This window comes from Amblyraja radiata, chromosome 18, assembly GCF_010909765.2.
Source record: "Amblyraja radiata isolate CabotCenter1 chromosome 18, sAmbRad1.1.pri, whole genome shotgun sequence".
NCBI classification, from domain to species: Eukaryota; Metazoa; Chordata; class Chondrichthyes; order Rajiformes; family Rajidae; genus Amblyraja; species Amblyraja radiata.
In genome coordinates, this window is record NC_045973.1 from 46,152,389 (window position 1) to 46,174,353 (window position 21,965).

At 42.4% G+C, this 21,965-nt stretch overlaps 1 protein-coding gene across 1 annotated transcript in view; it reads right to left on the reverse strand.

Annotated features, from left to right (window-relative positions):
• Positions 1-15,407: 15,407 nt before the first annotated feature.
• The window catches only part of iars1 (isoleucyl-tRNA synthetase 1), a 168,415-nt gene continuing 161,857 nt past the window's right edge, over positions 15,408-21,965 (reverse strand). The window contains exon 34 of the mRNA XM_033037262.1: positions 15,408-17,384. Coding sequence (XP_032893153.1) covers positions 17,302-17,384 — 83 coding nt within the window. The 3' untranslated portion in view covers positions 15,408-17,301. The remainder of the gene's footprint in view (positions 17,385-21,965) is intronic.

Here is a 21,965-nt window from a genome sequence, read left to right on the forward strand (position 1 = left end):
AGTAGGGCCAGGTCATCTGCATATCCATACTGGTGCGAGGTCATGCATGGCAGATCGCTGATATAGAGATTAAAGTGCATGGGGGCCAGCACCGAGCCTTGGGGGACTCTGTTTCTTACGGTCTTGAGAACAAAACTTCAGTTGGCAAGGAACCGCATTAAATGGCCATCTGGAATGTTGCGGAGGAGCTTCAAGATCAGGCCCTGGTGCCACTCTGTATCGTAGGTGGAGATGAGGCCCGCCTTGTGACCCTTTTCGAATCTGTCTTTCTATAAACCTGTCTTTTATTTCTTATTTTAAGTTCATTGACCAAGCTCAAGGTTATCTGTCCTGGTACATCAAAAACTATTATGGTTGATGTTGGAAATTTTAAATAAAAACAGAACGTGGTGCAAATACTGTCAATGCTACAGGTCAATGCCGCTTAATCAGAACTAGAAAAATTAGAAATTAAAGATGTACTAAAATGCAGAAAAAAAGGAGAATGATGAAAAACACAGAGGAATGTTTACATGTTTCGATTTACACCTCCTTTAAGTGGCATTGACTTCTTATTCCCTTACCACTATCAATTATGTCACCCAAACACCTCTGGCCTCTCTACTGTCACGGACTTTCCCCACGTATTTGTTTCACTCCTCTCTGTCACCGCAACTTGAAACTTATTTAATTACAAAGTATTCCCAGATCTGCTGAAAAGTCAATGGCCTAGACAGCTAACTACCTGTCTCACCATAGTTGCCGATTGTCCTGCTGAATATTCCAGCACCTCCCTTCTTTGTTGTCATAGATTATGCTACCTGAAGTCAGACATTGTTTGATGGTCCTTGTGAAACATGCATTACATTCAGGGTGCTTTATAATATAAATTGTGGTCTCCACTTTTATTCTTATAAAGATCAGCAGGATTTTTTGGAAAAAAAATCTCTAGGTGAGTCAACCTCTGTCTGAAGAAGGGTTTCGGCCCGAAACATTGCCTATTTCCTTCGCTCCATAGATGCTGCTGCACCTGCTGAGTTTCTCCAGCATTTTTGTGTACCTTGTGTGAATCAATGATCTGAAATGAATTTATCCGACTGCATTTGTCTCTATGCACTGGATTTTATTGTAGTCATATGCTTCAAACTTTCGAAGATGTGAAATTCTGTGCGAGAAATCCTATTATTCTGTAGTAACTTTCACAGCAACAGCTGCTCTATTAACATGTTATTTCCAGATTTTCAAACAATCAAGAATAAGCTGGTGTGATTTTTTTGTGTGTGCATAAACTCAGTTTCAGCTGCACTGTTTAAAGAAACAGTGCAAATATGACATTTCATGGGTTCTGGAATTGGGCGCACAGCAATCAACATGCCAAAAACGGATTGCAAAGGAGCCAAGATTGACTCTTGATTCAGTGACACCTCACTTGAAGTCATGCTGTGTGCTATCAGAGGCTACAGAAACATTATATACCCTGCTGAGAAAGAAGCTTGCTAATTAAAGCAAGAAGCCTGTTCCAAGAAGTAACAGAGAGAAACAGAGTTTGCATGAGTTAGCAGGGTTTAAAATAACAACATTTAAAATACCAAAGACACAAAGCGCTGGAGTAACTCAGCGGGTCAGGCAGCATCTCTGTAGCATAAAGGATAGGTGACGTTTTTGGGTCGGGACCCTTCCTCAGTCTAAGTTACTCCAGCACTTTGTGTCTATCTTTGGTATAAACCAGCATCTGCAGTTCTTTGTTTCAACTTTTAAACTATCTTTGGAGAGGTACATGGAATAGACAGGTATTGAGAGATGGGCCAAATGAGGGTAAATGAGACACGCTTAAATGGGGCACCTTGTTGGCTGAGTTACACTGAAGGATCTATTTCCATGCTGTATGGCTCTCTGTAGACACAAGAAAATGCAGATGATGGTTTACAGAAAAAGCCACAGTGCTGGAGTAACTCAGCAGGTCAACTCTGGACAACATGGATGTTTCAGGTCAGTACTCTTCTTCAGACCGGAGAAGGGTCTCAACACAAAACGTATGTCTCTACTTATAGCTTTATGTCGGATTGATGATCTTGGTATGACTGATGAGTCAGTTTCTGCCTCCACAGATGCTGGCTGATCTTGTCTGTTTCTTTTGTTTCTATGACTAATTTTCAGCATAAGCATTATTTCACTTTAGCATGTTTCGGGCAACCTCCTGCTTATTGTGCTGAAGCTCAGGCTCCTCATTTGAGTCGCAGTGTACTGGAGAACATAAGCAGTACCCACATTGATATGTACATATTGTACATCGTTTACTTCATGTGAGATTCTTGAAGGCAGGAATTTCATTGGATCCTGGTCTAAATAACAATAAACTAATTTGTAATCTGTCTAATCTGAAATCTGTTCCAGGTGAGGCAGAGGTTCACCTGCACCTCTTCCAACCTCATCTATTGCATCCGCTGTTCCAGGTGTCAACTGCTCTACATCGGTGAGGCCAAGCGCAGGCTTGGTGATCGCTTCGCCCAATACCTCCGCTCTGTTCGCGATAACCAACCTGGTCTCACGGTGGCTCAACATTTCAACTCCCCCTCCCATTCTAAATCGGACCTTTCTGTCCTGGGCCCCCTCCATGGCCAGAGTGACTCACCGCAAATTGGAGGAGCAGTACCTCATATTTCGCTTGGGTAATTTACACCCCAGCAGTATGAAAATTGACTTCTCCAATTTCAGACTAGTCCTTGCTTTCTCCCTCCTTCCCCTCCCCTTCCCAGCTCTCCCACAGCCTACAGTCTCCGCCTCTTCCTTTCTTTTTCCCATTCCCCCCCCATATCAGTCTGAAGAAGGGTCTCGATCCAAAACGTCGCCTATTCCTTCGCTCCATAGATGCTGCCTCACCCGCTGAGTTTCTCCAACATTTTTGTCTACCTGTAATCTGTCTTTTACCTTGCTTGCAGTGACAAATTCCAGGAAACTATGCAAACTGAGGTAAAGTTTGAAGCAGCTGTTAAATTTCCTCATTATTAGCTATTGAAATATTGAAATTGGCAGTTCCACTCTCTTGTGGGGATTGCCGACTAATTCTCAGGTTAAATGCAGAAGTGGGTGGATTGGAGACTGCTTCCCAAAACTTTCAAACGGACCTGTTTTAATTTCTCTTATAGACGAATTATTAAGTGTCAGCCTTGGCTCGGCGGTCTTTTGTTATAGCCTTGCTTTGTTTAACCACGAATGATTTCTTCTGTTTAAATATTGACCTGTCAATTGATAACTGGCTTTCTTTTTAAAAAAAAGAACATTCTTGTTTTGCATGCTAATTGAAATGGTTGGCAGTTCAAGTCAGAAGGCTGCTTTCAGTTGTTCTGGAACATTTCCCATAATTGCTGAACAAACCATCGAACAATTTAAATAACACAGGCCAAAGCAGGACTAAAAATATTAAAAAGAAAAACAAAATGTCACATGACTTCCAAAGCAATGTATCTGGGTGTAATAAGAAATATAAAATTGTCTTTGGGCAAGTGTGCAAGAAATTGACTTGTAGTGCATTTGTATTTTTGGACAATGTGCACATTGTTGATATGAGGGAGTTAGGTTGGATCATGTGACCATCCAACCCTTGAAAATCATTCCAAAATGCAGGATTAATAATTGGTCTCTTGAATCATAACTTGATCATAACTTTTTTCAATACTTTGGGAACCTGCTTTTCTAGGTGTATGATACTATGGAATACATCTTTGTTCACTTACTAGTTCATGTCTGGTCTCCCTCACCACCCAGCTTACTCATGGTAGATCAGTTTGACATCTAGGCCAGTCAATGATTGGGTCATCCTGCTCGAGTAGTGCAGCCAGAGATCCTGTTAAAGGCTCAAAGGTCAACTAAAATCAAGCCTCATATCTGTCCTGGGCATTATTGGACAGTGCTGCTGACTGATCAGCAATTTCTCCTCACAATGTGCTCTTAACACAGCACAAAGTTACTGATGGACAACGTGGGAAGACAAAAATGCTGGAGAAACTCAGTTGGTGAGGCAGCAACTGTGGAGGGAAGGAATAGGTGACGTTTCGGGTCGAGACTGATGGGGGGGGGGGGGGGAGGAATGAAAGGAAGAGGCGGAGACAGTAGGCTTGTGGGAGAGCTGGGAAGGGGGAATGGAAGGAGGGAGAAAGCAAGGACTATTTGGAGTGAGTATGTAATGATGGAAATGAAACCAAATAGCCATCGACTTTTGTGATGTATTTCTTTTAAAACAAGATTTGGAAATGGAATGACTTCTGATGTCATCATGGTGTGATGTAGTGATGGGCAAGCCACAGTAGTTTAGTTTAGCACAGAATAGCAGGAGACCAATCAGTCTACACTCATGATTTTCTGGAATAATGTATTGGGTTTGCCACTTCCCTCAAATATTTATCCAAAACTCTTTCGAACACAACTATAGAATCTGTATTGATTGTATCGCCCCATTAAGCACGGCAATTCAGACGTAAAGGACACGTGGTGCAAGAAGTGTTTCTCCTGATCCCTCTGTGCTTGCTGCCATTCACCATAAATCTGTGACATCTGGTTATTGACCTTTAATCACTTTCTAGGTCTAAATCCTTCATGATTTTACACACTATTATCAGATTGGCTTGGGTTTCTCTGCTCGGAGGAGAATAAGCTTAGATTCTCTAATCCTTCCAGGCATCGGTAATCCATTTTTCCTGGTACATTTATATTGGTACATTTGCAATCTTGCCAAACCCTTCCCAAGGTATGGAGTCCAGAATTGAAAATAATATTTCAGCAAAGGCAATCTTGTGTTTATTACACAAGTTTAGAATAACTTTCCTGCCTTTATTGAGCCTGTTTAGAAAAGCCAGAATCCTTTAAGCTTTACCAAATGTTGTGCCAATCTGTTCTGCCTCTGTCAAAGATTTGTGTACAAACACTGAGTTCCTTCCTTGCACCCACCCCTGTTTAAAAGTCCTTAGATTAACTTAAATTATCGCCTCATTCTTCGTTCTGAAATGTATCACCTTGCACTTTTCTACATTGAATTTGAAATAAAGTGCACAGCTAGTTCATATCTACTTGAGAGAATCTCTGACAAGGGGCAAAAACTCAAAGCGCCAGATATTTAAATATGAGGTAGGTATGAATTTATTTTTTCAGAGGTTGGTGAATTTCCCTAACTCAGTCAGTGATGGAAGCTGCAACCTCAGAAGTATTTAAAGTGGTTGGCAGATGATAGATATGAGTAAGAGAGGAATATGGAGCAATGACGAAGCTAAGGAGCAGGCCAATATAGATCAGCCACAATTTGGTGCGCTTGAATTTTAATGCCGACTTCATCAATGTTCATTGTTACATTTCCCAGTCCCTGTTATTTATATTTGGAGACACAGTGCCACAGCTGGTGGAACTACAGCCTTGCAACGCCGCAGACACAGATTCCATCCTGATCTTGGATGTTAACTGTGTGGAGTTTGCACCTTTCCCCCATACAAGCTTGGGGACAGGCCCTTTTCAGGCCAATTAATCCATGCTGACCAAGATGCCCCATCTAAGCTAGTCCCATTAGCCCATATTTGACCCATATCCCTCTAAACCTTTCCTATCCATGTACTGTACATGCCCATATTTGTTGTTATCGTACCTGCCTCAACTTTCTCCCCCGGCAGCTCATTCCATATGCCCACCACCCTCCAAGCAAAACATTTGTCCCTCAGGTTCCTGTTAAATCTTTCCCCTCGCACCTTAAAACCTATTTCCACTGGTTCTTGATTCCTTTGCCCTGGGTAAAAGACTCTGCACATTCACCCTATCAATCCCCCTCATGATTTTATGCACCATATAAGATCACCCCTCAGCCTCCTGCATTCCAAGGAATAAAATCCTAGCTTGTTCTATCTCTCCCTGTAGCTCAGGCCTTTGTGTCCTGGCAACATCCTCGTAAATCTTCTCTGCAGTTTCCAGTTTAATATCATCCCTCCAATAGCAGGATGATCAAAACTGAACACAATACCTCAAATACAGCCTTATCAACGACTTTTACAACCATGACAAAACATCCCAACTTCTACACTCAGTACCCTGACAGATGAAGGCCAATGTGCCATATATCTTCTTTACCACCCTCTGATGCCATTTTCAAGGAACTGTGTACCTGTATTCCTACTGCTCTACACCACTCCCAGGGCCCTACCTTTCCCTGTGAAGGTCCTGCCATGGTTTGACTTCCCAAAATGAAACACCTCACACTTATCTGCATTAAATACCATTAGCCATTCGTTAGCCCTCCTGTCCAGTTGATCAAGATCCTGCTGTAATTTTTAAGAACCATCTTCACTATCTATGATGCCACCTACTTTAATGTATTCTCTGCTCCCACATCCCAAAGACATGTGGGTTTGTACATTAATTGGCCTCTGTTAATTGCCCCAATGTGTCGTCTCTGTTGTGGCTATCCCTCGAGGTCAAGGATGATGGCCTACGTTGTTGTTTTTACGTTCTGTTGTTTTTACGGACTCTCAGGTGGCTTATGAGTCCAATCCTGGCTTTGAAAGTTCTTCGGCATTCAGGACAGGTAATTCCAGATGGCAGATCAGGCTTTGGTTGTCGTTGCCTCTCTTTTCGTTTTCTTCTCTTTTCTTCTAATTCTGTGCATCTCTTGGCTTCGAAGGTCGCTGTTCCTTCTTGGATGATGGTTTGTTAGAGTTTCCTGTCCTTGGCATTGGTTTCCCAATTGTCGATGTCGATTGCACATTTCTTCATGCTGGCTTTTAAGGCGTCTTTGAATCTCTTCTTTTGTCCACCTCATTTCCGTTTGCCTTCTTTAAGCTGGAAGTAGAAGGTTTGCTTTGTTAGATGCTCGTCTTCCATCCGAACATGACCGACCCATCTTAGTTGGTTCTTGATGACGAAGGCTTCGATGCTAGATGTTTTCGCTTCATTCAGCACGCTGACGTTGGTTCTTCTCTCTTCTCAGATGATATATAGGCTTCTTCGAAGACATCATTGATGGCACTTTTCAAGTGTTTTCAGATGGCGTCGGTATGTTGTCCAGGCTTCTGATGCATACAGGAGCGTTGGAATCACCACTGCCTTGTACACTAACATTTTGGTGTCTGTTCGGAGGTCACGATTTTGAAAGACTCTCGTTCGAAGACGTCCAACAGCTGTTCCAGCACACTTAAGACAATGTTGGATCTCGTCATCAAAGTCGACATTGGAGGAGAGGTGACTTCTAAGGTACGGAAAGTGATCCACAGGGTTGTTTCACCAAGTTGAATTGACGGTTCTTTCTGATTTGTGTCAGTTGGTGATGATTGGTAGATAACCTGAGTCTTCTTGGAGTTGATGCTAAGTCCAAGTTCCGTGTATGTATTGTTGAAGGCAGTCGGGATCTGTTGCAGATGATTTTCTGAGAGAGCTGCAACACATTTGTCGTCTGCGTATTGTAACTCAATGAGGGATCTCATAGATGTCTTAGTTTTGGACTTGAGACGAGCAAGATTGAAAAGTCTGCCATCTGTTCTGTAGACGATTTCGATTCCAGGGGGTAGGTCATCCTGGATGGTTGTCACAATGAAGATGGTGAACAGTGTTGGGGCAATCACGCGTCCCTGTTTCACTCCTGATCTGACTTGAAACAGCTCACAGTTGCTGTTGCTGGCCATGACTGTGGCAAGCATGTCATCGTGGAGGAATCTCAGGATTCAAATATACTTTTCAGGACATCCAAAGGTGGATAGGATGTCCCATAAGAGTTCCCTTGATACCGAGTCGAAGGCCTTAGTGAGGTCGATGAATGCCATGTACAAAGGTTGAAGTTGTTCACACCATTTTTCTTGTAGTTGACGCATTGTGAAGATCATGTCGGCTGTTCCACGTGATGGTCTAAAACCGGCTTGTGTCTCTGGAAGGATCTTCTCAGGTAAAGGCTTGAGTCGGTTGTTCATATTGCGGGCGATGACGTTGCCTGCTGTTGCTAACAGGGAAATTCCACGATAGTTCCCGCAGTTGGATTGATCGCCTTTCCTTTTGTAGATGGTAACGATTGCTGAGTCTCTAAAATCTCTTGGTATGTCTTCATTTATCCAGATCTTGATGAGAAGTTGATGCAGATGGAGCAGGTTACCTCCAATTTTGTAGACCTCGGCTGGTATTCCGTCGAGTCCAGCTGCCTTGGTGTTTTTCAAGGTTTTGATGGCTTCCTTGACTTCTTCAAGTGATGGTAATCTGCTTAGGGAGTCGTCAACAGGCTGCTTTGGAATGTTTAAGAAGGAACTGCAGATGCTGGTACACAAAAAACCTGGAGAAACTTAGCGGGTGCAACAGCATCTATGGAGCGAAGGAAATAGGCAACGTTTCGGCCCGAAACGTTGCCTATTTCCTTCGCTCCATAGATGCTTTGGAACGTTGTTGATCACTTTCCTGTCAAATGAGGCAGTTTGATTTAGAAGATCTTCAAAGTGCTCCCTCCATCTAGAATTGATGTCAGCATTGCTCTTCAGGATGGTTGACCCATCTTTGCTTTTGAGAGGGGCTTGACCGTGAGTGGATGGACTAAAAATGGCTTTGGTGGCGTTGAAAAAGCCTCGAGTGTCGTTGGTGTCTGCTAGTTGTTGGATTTCCTGAGCTTTCTCCCTCCACCATTTGTTTTTCACGTTTCGAGTGCTCTTCTGGACTGCAGCCTTGCATTCCTGATAGCAGTTCCTTTTGGTAGCCGACTGTTGGCCATTTTGTAAGGTGGTGAAAGTTGTTATCTTTTAATCGATGAGTTGTTGGAGTTGTTTGTGAGAAATGTGTACATGAGAAAGTAGGATAATGTGGCGGCAGCCTAAACAGGGCCACTCATGCTCGAACCCTCGTCAGGAGATACGAGGGCGGGCACGTGACATCATGGGCTAGAGGGAGTGTCCTGATACTAAAGCTCTCTCACCACGAGACCTTGGAGACAACTGGCAGCTGAGCACGAGGGAACAACCTCGCTCAGCTGCAACAACATTGTATTATAGTTAGCGCACCAACTACCACCGAATAAATGATTCTTTAAACCGGCCTGACGAGTCATCTTTATTCACCACGTATGGTGCCGCTACAATAACATAGTTTTGTTTACTTTATTATTGTTATGTGTTCCAAGGTACAGTGAAAGGCCCTTGTTTGCCTGCTATCCAGTCGAAAAAAATACTATACGTGATTACAATCAAGCCATCCATACCATACAGATAAAGGGTACAGCATTTAGTGCAAGATAAAGTCTGATTAGAGATGATCCAAAGGTCTCCAATGAGGTAGATGGGAGGTCAGGACCACACTCTAGCTGATGAAAGGACTGTTGCCTGATAACAGCTGGCAAACGTCTGTATCTCTTGCCTGATGGGGAGAGAGAAGTGGGAGTGACCTGGGTGAGATTGGTCCTTGATTATGTTAGTCTTAGAACTAGTGTGAACGGGTGATTGATAGTCAGTGTGGACACTGCGACAAGATATAAATAGTGTGAGAGTGTACATAATAACTTGGCAACTTCCGAGTTTTGATGGGAAGAATCTAACAGTAGACATTTATCCAGCATTATAAATTACGCAGCATGGAAACAGGCCCTGCGACCCAACTCATCCATGCCCATCATGGTACCTACATGAGCTGATATCATTTGGCTGCGTTTGGTCCATCATATAACTATTAAAACTCTGATGTTGGATGTACGTTTATTTGGATGTTTGTCAGTCACATCTCCTCCAAAGCCCGATGCGGTAACGGAGACATTTTTACATATTCCGGTAGAGATTTACCTCATGATTTCAAAAATCCACTCATCTGAAAATATGGTTAATTATTTCCCAAGTTTTTTACTAAAATTGTTTTAAAATCTAACTGCTGAAGCCAGCTGCATTTACTTCTTCAAGTTCAACAACATGGTGGCGGTCGTTATTGCAGCACGGCCGTGGACAAGCGCAGTTGAAAGGTCGCCGTCGCGCCCGTCACAGGGGACAACCTCCTCTCAGTCGCCCCTGCCCGATCGTCTGTCACGCTAGTGAGTACGTTTACTCTTGCGGAAGCCACGAATGGCAGGCCATCCGCTGTTTTTCACCGTCCTCAGAGCACTGCGGGCCTCGCTCTGGTCAACGACGCCCGCAGCCTAGCTCGGGCCTGGTGCTTGATAGAGAGGCTTGTGCTCTACGACTTGGGTAGCTGCTGCCTCTGCCCCCTCCCCGAGGCAGAGAAAGAGAGAGAGGGGGGAAGGGGGGTGAGAGGGGGGGGGGGGGGGGGGGGGGGGAGAGGCTGGTAGAGGGAGGAGGGGAAAGAGGGTGTGGTGGAGGGAGAAAGAGGGGGGGGTTGAGAGGGGGAAGGAGAAGGGGGAATGGAGAGGGGGAGGGCCCTTCCTCTCTGTCCCCCTCCCTCTCTTCCCCCCCCCTCCTCTCTGCCCCTCCCTCCATCTCTGCCCCTCCCTCTCTCTCTGCCCCCCTCCCTCTCTAGGGAACCCGCGACTTCCCTCTCTCTAGGGAATACCCCACTTCCCCTCTCTCCCCCAATCCCCTTCTTTCCTACCCTCCTCTCTCTCCCCTCTTCCCCCCCTCCCCCCTCCACATCCACCTCCCCCCGTGTGTTTGGTGGTGGTTAGTGTGTGTGTGACGCCGCAGCCCACCCCCCCCCCCCCCCCCCCCACAGCCGCGCGTTTAGGGGACGGGACCCCCCCCTTGGTCTAGTATCCTCTAAAGCTTTCCTATCCATGTACCAGTCTGAATGTTTTTTAAATGTTGCAAATTTACCCACATCTAGAACTTCCCCAGGTCATGTGCAACTCATTCTATATAGCCACCACACGTTGTCTCCTACCCTGGAGAAAAGAATGTGACCATTCATCTTATCTATGTCCTTCGTGATTTTATAAAGCTTTATACAGGGGTCAGCCTCTTGTGCTCCAGGGAAAACAGTCCCAGCAAATCCTGTTTCATCATATAACCTATGTACCACAATCCCTGCAATATCCTTGTGAAACCTTTATGAAACAGCTCTATCTGAATCACATCCTTCCTAGTCTGGCACCAAAACTGTACACAGTAAAAACTCCTGTGCAGTCTCACCAATGTCTTGTGTATCTGTAATTTGATGTCCTAACTCTGCTACTCAATGTCCTGACCAATGAAGGCAAGCATGCCATATGCCTCCTTCATCACCTGTGTTGCCGCTTTCAGGGAACTACATACTTGTATCCTTTGGTCTGTAGGCGGTCGGTCGGTGGGGGCGCTGCAAGCCGGCGCCCTGTCAGCAGCGTGTCTGTTTTTCCCCCAACTTTTTTTGTTTTTTTAGTATGTTTTAAAGTGTGTTTTTGATGTTTCTTTGTGTGTCTTGTGTGGGGGGTGGTGTGGGGGGTGAGGGGGAAACCGCTTTGGTCGCCTCCTCCACGGAGCGGCGACTTTTTCCAGGTCGCCTCCCCCGTGGCCTAACGAGGATCGGCGCGACCTTTCCCGGAGACGCGACTGGGGCTTCAGCGGCGTGGAGCGGGCGAGCCCTCGCTGGGGCTCGCCGGAGGGGAGCGCTCCGTTTCGCTGGCCCGCGGCAGCCGGCAGCCTGAAGCCGCGGTCTGCAGAGCTCCAGCTGGCACGGCGTCTACAGCCCGGGATCCCTCGTGGGGGACCCGTGGGAAGAAGAAGCTCCGAATGCCGGCCCGCGGCCAACTTCTACCGCGGACCCGGCGTGGACTTAACATCACTCCTGGAGGGGAGCTTCGACCGCCGGCCCTGCGGTCTGCGGTGCTTCTGGCTGCGGCGCGGCGGGGACTTTAAATCTTCGACTGCCGGCCTGCGGCCTACACCTTCCTGAAGTCGCGGTCTCCGGTGGGGAAGAGCCGACTATGGACTGGCTCTGGACTCTGGTCCCGGCCACGGGGGGAAATGGAGGAGGACTGGCCAATTTTTGTGCCTTCCACCACAGTGATGAATGCTGTGGTGGATGTTTGTGTTAAATTTTTATTGTGTATTGTGTGTTCTTTCTCATTGTATCACTGCTGACATATTCATTTCACTTGCACTTTATGTGCAATTTGACAAATAAATCCGTATTGTATTGTATTCTCACCGGGGCCCTGACATTCACTATATAAATCCTGCTCTGGTTTAGGTTCCCAAAATGCATCACCTTGCACTTGTCTGAGTTCAATTCCATCTGCCATTCCTTTGCCCAATTTCCCAGTTGATCTAGATCCTGATGCAACCTTAAAGAACCTTCTTCACTGTCCACTAACCACCAATTTAGCTTACTTATCATGCCACCTACAGCCCAAGCTTCTCCAATGACTACAGACGGTGGCACTGACTTCACACATCCTGAAGTCCCTGGAGAGGCTGGTGCTCACTCACCTGCGACCCCTGGTTAAACCCTACCTGGACCCCCTGCAGTTCACTTACCAAACAAAGATGGGGGTTGAGGACGCCATCATCCACCTGATCCATTGTTCCTATGCTCACCTCAATAAGCCACGAAGCATTGTGAGTCATGTTTTTTGTCTTCTAAAACATTTGCTTTTAATACCTTCCAGCCTGCACTGCTAGGGAACAAACTGTCAAAGATGCGGGTGGATGCTCCAATGGTGTCCTGGATCACCAACTACCTGACTGGGCAACCACAACATGTCAGGCTACAGAACTGTGTTTCAGACATGGTAGTGAGCAACACAGGGGCCCCACGGGACCGTCCTCTCTCCCTTCCTGTTCATCATCTACACCTCGGACTTCAGATACAACTCAGACTCCTGTCACCTGCAGAAGTTTTCAAATGACTCTGCAATTATGGGCTGCATTGGTGAGGGGAGGGAAGGTGAATACAGAGGTGTAGTCAATGACTTTGTTGATTGGTGTGGGCTGAAGGACCTGCAGTTCAACACCGACAAGACTAAGGAGTTAGGAGGAGGGGAACACCCCTGTCCGGTCTCCATCAATGGTATGGAAGGGCAGCTTACCAGAGAGTACAAATACCTTGGAGTTTACCTGGTCCAGGAACGCTGAGGTCCTGTACAAGAAGGGACAGAACAGGCTGTACTTGTTGAGAAGGCTCCGCTCCTTCAACGTCTGCCGTAAGATGCTGCAGATGTTCTACCAATCGGTGGTAGCCAGTGCTATCTTCGACGCTGCCGTGTGCCTGGGGCAGCAGAGAGAAGGCCGCGGACGCCAGTAGGATCAACAAACTCATCAGGAAGGCTGGCTCCGTCCTGGGGGTGGAGTTGGATTCATGGGACCTGGTCTTGGAGGGGAGGATGCTCCTCAAACTGTGGAGCATCTTGGACAATACAGCTCACCCCTTCCATGACACACTGGTCAATCTGAGGAGTACCTTCAGCACCAGACTGGATCCACAAAGATGCAGGACAGAACGCCATAGATCCTTCTTCCCTGTGGCTATCAAACTGTACAACTCCTCCCCCTTCTGTCGTGGGGTAGACTGACCCCCCCCCCCCCCCCAATCTTTGCACATCCCCAACCCTTTCCATTCGTCACATCAACATTATGCTTCATGTATTTTGTGTTTTACGACTGTTGCCAGATCAATTTCCGTCCTGGGATAAATAAAGTTCTATCATAATGTATCGTACGTTATCATGCAACTGAACCATCCTATCAATAACTAGAGAGCAGTCCTGAGCTACTATCTACCTTATAGGAGGCCTTGGGACTCTCTTTAATCGCACTTTACTGGTCTTTATCTTGCACTAAACATTATTCCCTTTATCATGTGTCTGTACACTGTGGACGGCTCGATTGTAATCTTTCTGCTGGCTGGTTAGCATGCAAAAAAGAAGCTTTTCACTGTACCTGTGACAAGAAACAAAACATTTTTGTCCAAATTATTTATATAAATCTAATATTAATTCTTTGAGCATGCCTCTGGTCACAGACCTCCAATCTGAAAAACAACCCTCCATTGCTACCCTCTAACGCTTTCCATCAAGCCAATTTTGAATCCAATGTACTAACTCACCCTGGATCCCATGTGATTAACCTTCTGAACTAGTCGACCATCTGACTTTGCGAAAGTCCATATAAACAATGTCCTCCACCGTGTTGAAGAAATGGAGAATGTAATTAAGCAAAGTACAGAGGAATCTGTTGGTTTACCTGCAAAAGATTCTCGATCAGGTGCAGAAAGTCGTTAGGAAGGTAAGTGACATATTGCCCTTTATTGCAAGAGACTTGGAGTTTAACACTAGATAAGTATTGTTGCGATTATACAGGGTGCAGGTGAGGCCACGCCTGGAGTACTGTGCACATCGTTGGTACCTTTATTTATGTTTGGCTATATTGGCATTGGATGCAGCCTAAAAGAGATACACTGAGCTAAATCCTGGGTTGAAAGGATTGATCGATATAAGCAGCAAAGAAAATTGATCTATATTCTTTGGAGTTTAGAAAAATGAGGGATGATCTTTGAGAAACTTGCACGATCCTAAGGGGGCATAATTGGGTAGATGTTGAGCTATTTCCACCTATGAAATGGGGGAAGATTTGGGCAAGATTGGGCAAGTCATTTACATCCGAGGTGTATTTCATTATAGGGAAAGTGGATACAATTTTTAAAGATCAGGCTAATTAAGTGGTTTGAGGAATTGGCACAGAAGAGATGAGATTGGGAAAGATCAGCCATAGTGACGGTGAATGGCGTGGCAAGCTTGTGGGGTGAAGAGCCTTGCTCTTCTATTTTGTCTTGTTATGTCCTTATTGTTTCTATAATCTTTTAACTTCAAAATTATGCCTTGCATCTCAAATACAGTCATTTATATATATCAAAAGAACATACCAAACCCTGAGGAACTCAGTTATGTACCATCCATCAGCCACAAAATAACAGCCAGAAACTACATTTTCCTTCTGCAATTATCATCGTATCCCATTGGCTTCAATGATATTAAATACCCAAATCCAGCACCTTTATTTAATGCTTACTCAAACCTTTGCTCGCTCACGTACACATACGCAATTTTTTCTCTCTGTACATTTAACAAATAACATATGTTAACTTCGGAAAACTCTCAAGTTGGTCACATATACTTTTTTTTAAAGAAATCAATGCTGACTTTCCTTTGTTAGTCTATCCATGTGGCTGTTCCAAATAAATAAAATAGGTTCGCCTCTTACTTTGAAAACAAAATTGGGAGGTTTGGAAGATTCTGAACCATAATTAAGTAATTTGTCTTATATCTCTTACATAAGCAACCCATTTGAATTGGAGGACCTATCTGGATTAGGGATGTTGCTAACTTTCCTATTACATTCCTTTGATTTATTGTTACACATTTAGGACATGGAAATCTAATGACCACAGCTTTGGCAAAAACCCCGTTCATAATATACATTTTTAACGTTGTCAGGTTATTTTGGGGTAGTTGCAATTTTTTTCGATTACATAATACCAAACTGGCATCATACAAAGTCATTAAAGCTGTCATTACATTGCAACATAATAATCTTTATTTAAAATTAACACCATGTATCAAGAAACAAACAATTTCAGCTTGATTTTTCAGAGTAAATTGAGAGCTCACAATCAATTGCATTCATATTGTACTATTAGCAATAACATATTTATTACAGACCCATGAGATTTTTACAAATCCTTTAATGAACATTCCTAGGCACATGTGGAACCGCATAAAAAAACAAAAAAGAATTTCCTAAATGTAATGTGTCAGCTGCATATTTTTAGTACCCAATACTTTTCTTGGTCATTTGTGAGAAATTGCATTGCGTAGTTTCATGGTGGAATATAGTCAGACATTTTTTGTTGCAATGGCTCTTTGGAAATTATTGAAATACATCATGCACCATTTTCATCTCGACAAAGCCTTTTGGAAGTACATGGGTGTAAAGTTGTTTCTAGAGGTGTTATATTAAAATTCGTAAGTCAAAGCATGCTGGGGTTAATACAATATGAATCTAAATTGAGACTGAATAAACAAAGAAATCCAGCATGTGAATTGTGAGATGATAATTTCTTATTGAATGACATTGTTGGTTATTAGCTTTTCATCCCAATGTTAAAGCCTAAAGTTAATTATATTTTCATTCTGGCAGTGTGTTTTACAAACTACATACAGTAGAGGACAGAAGACTGTTCGCACAGTTACCCAGTGTTTTTCTTGCAAAACTAGTAACTAGTCAAAGAATCTAAACCACAATACTTCTTGTGCCACTGAAATTGAGAAAATTCAATGACCTTTTATTTTTACAGTGTCACAAATAAACTGATGCTATCATTGGTAAAAGATTTTCGATTGAACTAATGAAAACAGGGATGAAGACAGTACTGTTAAGCAAATTGTGTTATGAATGGAATAACAAACAAACTAATGAATTAATAAATCAGAATTGCTTAAGGGTATAATCTATAACAGTCACAACATAAATGAGTCTGAAGGGTCCTGACCTGAAACGTCACCTATCCATGTTCTCCAGAGATGCTGCCTGACCTGCTGCGATACTCCTGCACTTTTGTGTTAACCATGCATCTGTAGTTATGTTTCCACACAATATAAATATGTGTTTAGGAAATCTTGGAAAAATTGTGCTTTTCCTTAATTGCAATAGATTGCAACACATCAGGGATAACAGCAACAGTGAGAAAGATTGTCAAGCACTTACTTCAGAGTTATAATATTCTTGTAATATTTTATCTCATATATTGGATATTCGCATTGATGAGAATTCAGTCTCTCTATTTTGTCCTTCATAAACCATCAAGAGTGCTAGTAAAATCAGAAATTGGATGCAACAATAGCCCAGAAATAACTCCCTTCTTTTCCTCTCTCTGGAAATGTGACTGGTTATTACCCAACACCTTAAATACCAAAGTATTGTGGAAATTAGAAACTCTGAAGAATGATTGAGACATTTCTTATTCGAAAAAGACAGACAAAAAATGCTGGAGTTGCTGACCGGGTTCAACCTTAGGTGCAAGGGTCCCAAGCAGAAATCACCTTTCCATTTTCTCCAGATCTGCTGCCTGATCCACTGAGTTACTCCAGCATTTTGTGTTTATTTTTGGTAGAAACCAGCATCTGCAGTTCCATTTTATTATATATTCCCTATTCGCACTTCTCCCAAAGTATTGTGCCTGACCACAGATTCGTATGAACTGGGATCAAAATGAAAATCAGTCCTAAATTAAGCCAACCAAAACTAATGAAATATGTGTTCAATAAGTTTATGAAACAGTTATGTTAAGTGCAATGATGTTCTGTGAAGCAATACTGTAAACAATTAAAAAAAATTAAATCCAGATATAAATATTCCATTAACCCCAGAAGGTGGCTGCAATGCAGTGATGAAAGCTAACATATCTGTTCAGATCTTAGGATTCAGCTGTTCTTGGTAAAACATGAACGTAAATGCTCTTCGTGTTCAACAACTTCAAAGAAGAGTCATTTGTAATTCCTGAAGAAAGATAAAGGTTATGAGTAATTTTCTCATAAAAAGTTATACATCCAACCTGAGGTTAATTTTTTTAATAATCTACCAGAATTACATACAATTTATACCAAAACAATGAATCATGCGAGTTAAAATTGAATGGAATGTGAATAAAGATTCAATTCTAAATAACCTTCTCAAATACTACTGATGAACTAAATAAAATGCAATCCAATTCTAATTTCCCAGAAACTCCATCATCTCCAATTCAAACTACCCTAATTTCATAGTATTATTCAATGTTTCGCAAACTAATACCACCCAGTGAAATGACAAATAATCTGTTGGAGGAACACAGTGGGTCAAGCACCATCCCTGAGGAGTGGGGGGAGGAACTTTTGACATTTCAGGTCGAGAACCTGCATGAGAAGACGATGAAACATCCTCCTGTTGCAAGGTCTCGACACAAAACGTTGACAATACCTTTCCCCACTACTTGATCTGTTGAATTCCTCCAGCAGATTGTTGATCTAATTTCCAGCTTCTGCAGTCTTTTGTGTCTCCATCTAGTGAAATGTTCTGGAATAGCTCTTTGATTTACATAATAACACACATTAATAACTTCCCTATAAATGTTCAACTGTAGAAGCAATGTTTCAAAAAATTTGATACCGTAGTCACATCCTGTAAGCAGCACAAACATATTCGATGAAAACGTTTTTGAACTTAGATGTTTCTGTTAGTGCTGCCTAACCTGCTGACCATTCCTGCTGTAATTTAAACCTTGCATGATTATAAATATTCAATAACAACCACCATTTTAAAAACAGGTATTCGTCATTTAATCAACCATAAACTTGCAAAAGAGAACTCCTCTGAAGAAATTATAAAATCTATTTGTAGAAATGTATGTAGAACTTTGTAGAAATGTCTTTTGTTGGTTTATTTATAACTCTGCGTTAACTTCAACCTTAATAGACAATTTAGGTTACTTCTTTGAAACTAATGCTGTTCTATATACATCATTGGATCGTATGCAATTTTTTTGGAGCCTTTCAAATTGCATCCGAAATTTCACTGATCAAAATTTTAGACATTTTCCAAATTGAAGCATACTTAATGTCATTCTGATTCAATTTGTATTTTGACTTTCATATTCAGCTTCACTGAAATGACTCTACCGTAGATCACTAATAGTTATCTTGTCGCAAGTTGTCACTGCTAATTCTGCACTCTACCCTGTCTTGACACTCATACTACATTAAAAACTGTGGAGAAGCCAAGTGAACAAAGTGAGTGCAATGAATAATGTTCTTTTGATGTGATTGCTATTCTTTTTGAAATTGTGCCTTCCCTCATGAGGATCCTGCAATAGACTTTGACCCATTTTAAAGTTTAAAAAAGCCTCCACAGATGTAGGTAGCCCATTTCATTGGTCTATCTGCAAGGCACTGACATTTCATCTGCACATTACAGGTCAAGGATTATTTCAAATTGAGAACATGGTGCCCAAATAGAGTTGTACCAGAAATAAAAAAACATCACCTTTACTTACTTTAAAACTGCAATTATTAGCATAAGTAACACAATAGTCATAGGAAAGCTTAACAAAATACCATTACAGAGATTTTTTGTTGCATTTTGTTGAATAAGAGTCAAACATGAATGGACTTAACATTTTCATCTTTAATTGATGACACAAGTTGAGATGTTGCAAATTTTAGTTCAGTTTAATTTAGAGAAACAGGCCCTTCGACCCACCGAGTCCACGCCCACCAGCAATCCCCGCACACTAACACTATCCTACACCCACACAAGAGACAATTACAATTTTACCAAAGCCAATTAACCTATAAAAATACATCTTTAGAGTTTGGGAGGAAACCGGAGCACCCGGAGAAAACCCATGCAATCATGGGAAGAACGTACAAACTCCTTACAGACAGCACCCGTAGTCAGCATCAACCCCGGGTCTCTGGCGTTGTAAGGCAGCAGTTCTACCACTGCGCCACTATGCCGCCCCAAATACCAAATGCTAGATCATTAACACATCTATTTCACCCACAAATCCAGTTTAGTGGCTGGACTCAGATTGTAAAATGTTCATTTTAAACCGAAGGAAGTTTTATTCAGGGCAGTTACAAGCAACAAACAATGAATGTAACTTGCAGATACAGAGGTAAAAAGATTTAATGTCTGCAGTAGAGTCACATCAGCACTGAAAACTGTGCAGATCTTCAAATATTTTAAGAAATCTAAGCTGACGGAAACTCACTGCTTTAATGTAAATGAACACGGCCAGTAGAGTGACTAACAAATCACTCAACCTTAACAGCATGGGTTCCTTGAGATACTTGTAATTATCTTAATAGATCTGAATTAGTAAACATTCCAATGCATATGATATTTTGTTTAAATTATACTCTTAGATCATGACAATTTAAAAAAATAATTACAATTTACAGTATGCTCTCACGTTCAGCATGACGCTCTATAATAGGTATTTGTTATTTGGTAAGTATTAAAGGTAATTGAAAGTAGTGAAGTGTTTCTCTTTTAAAGTTTCCTAACTGATGATTTGGAAAATATTTTGTGCCTTTTACATTATTGACAAAAGTAGCTACTATTTCAATCATCATAACGTGGTCAGTTATCCACACAATTAAATTTGCATTCAAGAACCTGGGACATAGAATAATGCAGCAAAATAATGGGCTTTTTGGCCCACAATGTTTGTGCTGAACATGATGTCAAACTAAATTAACCCCTTCTATTTGCAAATGATCCATATTCCGCTCACCTCCCCCCCCCCCCCCCTTACTTTTGATCATATCTGCTTCCACCACCACCCCTCTGTAAATTAATGCCGTTGAAGATCCTGCCATTAACTTTATACTTGACCCTTACATTTGACCTCCCAAGACTGTTGGTAGGTCAAATGTAAGACAATTTTGAATCCAAACTATCAGATCAGCATGGATCCCATGCATTGGGGTCAAGTGTCTTACTGAAGTCCATGTAGACATCAATCATCTTTGTTGCTTCCTCAAATATCTCAGTTTAGTTTGCTAGACATGATCTGTCCCACACAAAACCATGCTGATTGGACATAGCCCATTCTCACTATATCCTCCCGATTAGCTTCACTAACACTGATGTGACGCTTATCAGCGTGCAGCGTATAATTTCGTGGATTACCTTTATTTTCATTCTGAAACAAAGGAACAACATTGGCTACTTTCCAGTGTCTAGTGAAGATACCGAAGCCCCAGCAATCTCTTCTCTTGCCTCTCTTAATAGCCTGGGATGGGTCCCATCATGCCCTGATGACCTATCCACATCAAGGGACACAACTACACCTCTTTCATAATCTCAAAATGCCCTAGCATATTAATGTACCCTATTATCCTCCATGTCCTCTCCTTGATTATACCAATTCCAGTACTAATTTAGTAGTTTTCCTACATTCTGACTCCAAATATAAATTCCTTCCTTTATCCTTCAGTGGTCTCACCATCTCACTAATTACCCTCTTGGTTATAATGTATCTATAAACATTTTGGGGGTTTTCTTTAACCCGACTTACTTATGATATTTCAGTTTCTTTTGGCCCTCCCAATTCCCTGCTTAGGTTTGATCCTGTTTAATTGCAGCTTTTCCTCAATAAAAATGCTGCAATTGCTTAACAATTCAGGCAGCATTTATGGAAAGCAGAACAGAGGTAACATTTCTGGCCCATGACCATCAGAATTCTAAAAAGTTTGAAATCAAAATATGATTTAAATTGCAGGGAAGGGGATGGGTGAAGAGAACAAGGGGAAGTCTATGATAGGCTGGAGATCGAAATAGTCTAACACAAATGATGGAAAGACCGTCTGAGAGAGAATGCAGATGATTTGTTGATTACAGCTGATCTGTATGTAGGAGATTCATGCAGACAAGACCAATGACAAATGAGAAACGAGGGAACAAACTCATAAAAAGGGTCAGATATAAAACACAGCAGTTGCTAGAAACTGGATATAATAGGCAATTCTGGAAATACATGGAAGGCAAGGCATTGTCTGTGGAGAGAAAAAATGAGTTGACCTTATAGATATGTGACCTTGCAACAGAAACAGCCTATTCTGGCAATTCATTGATGCATAATCTCAGCTGCAATGAAGATATTCCTGAAGCTTAAACTGGACTTCATTACAACACTAGGAGTCCAATGGCAGGGGGGGGGGGGGTCAGAGTAGGACGGATGGTTAAAGGAACAAGCAACTGGAAGTTCAAGGTTATCCATGTAAACTAAAAGGAGACAATTCTGTCAAAATGATTAACCGATCTTCATTTGTTTTCCCCAATGCAGCAGCCACCACTTTGTTGGAACCGAATGCAGCCCATTAGCTGTAGCTTGTACACTAAAACATTTACCCACTCTCCAAGCCTTCACCATTCTCTGTCACCATCACTTGCATCATTTATTCTCCTTTGGTCTCCACAGATGTTCCTTTTCCCTTTTTGAAACTTAAAACATGTTTAAGTTTTTCTCTTCTAATAAAAAACAATCCACCAGAAATGTCAATGCTATTATTTCTCTCCCCACAGATGGCACTTTAT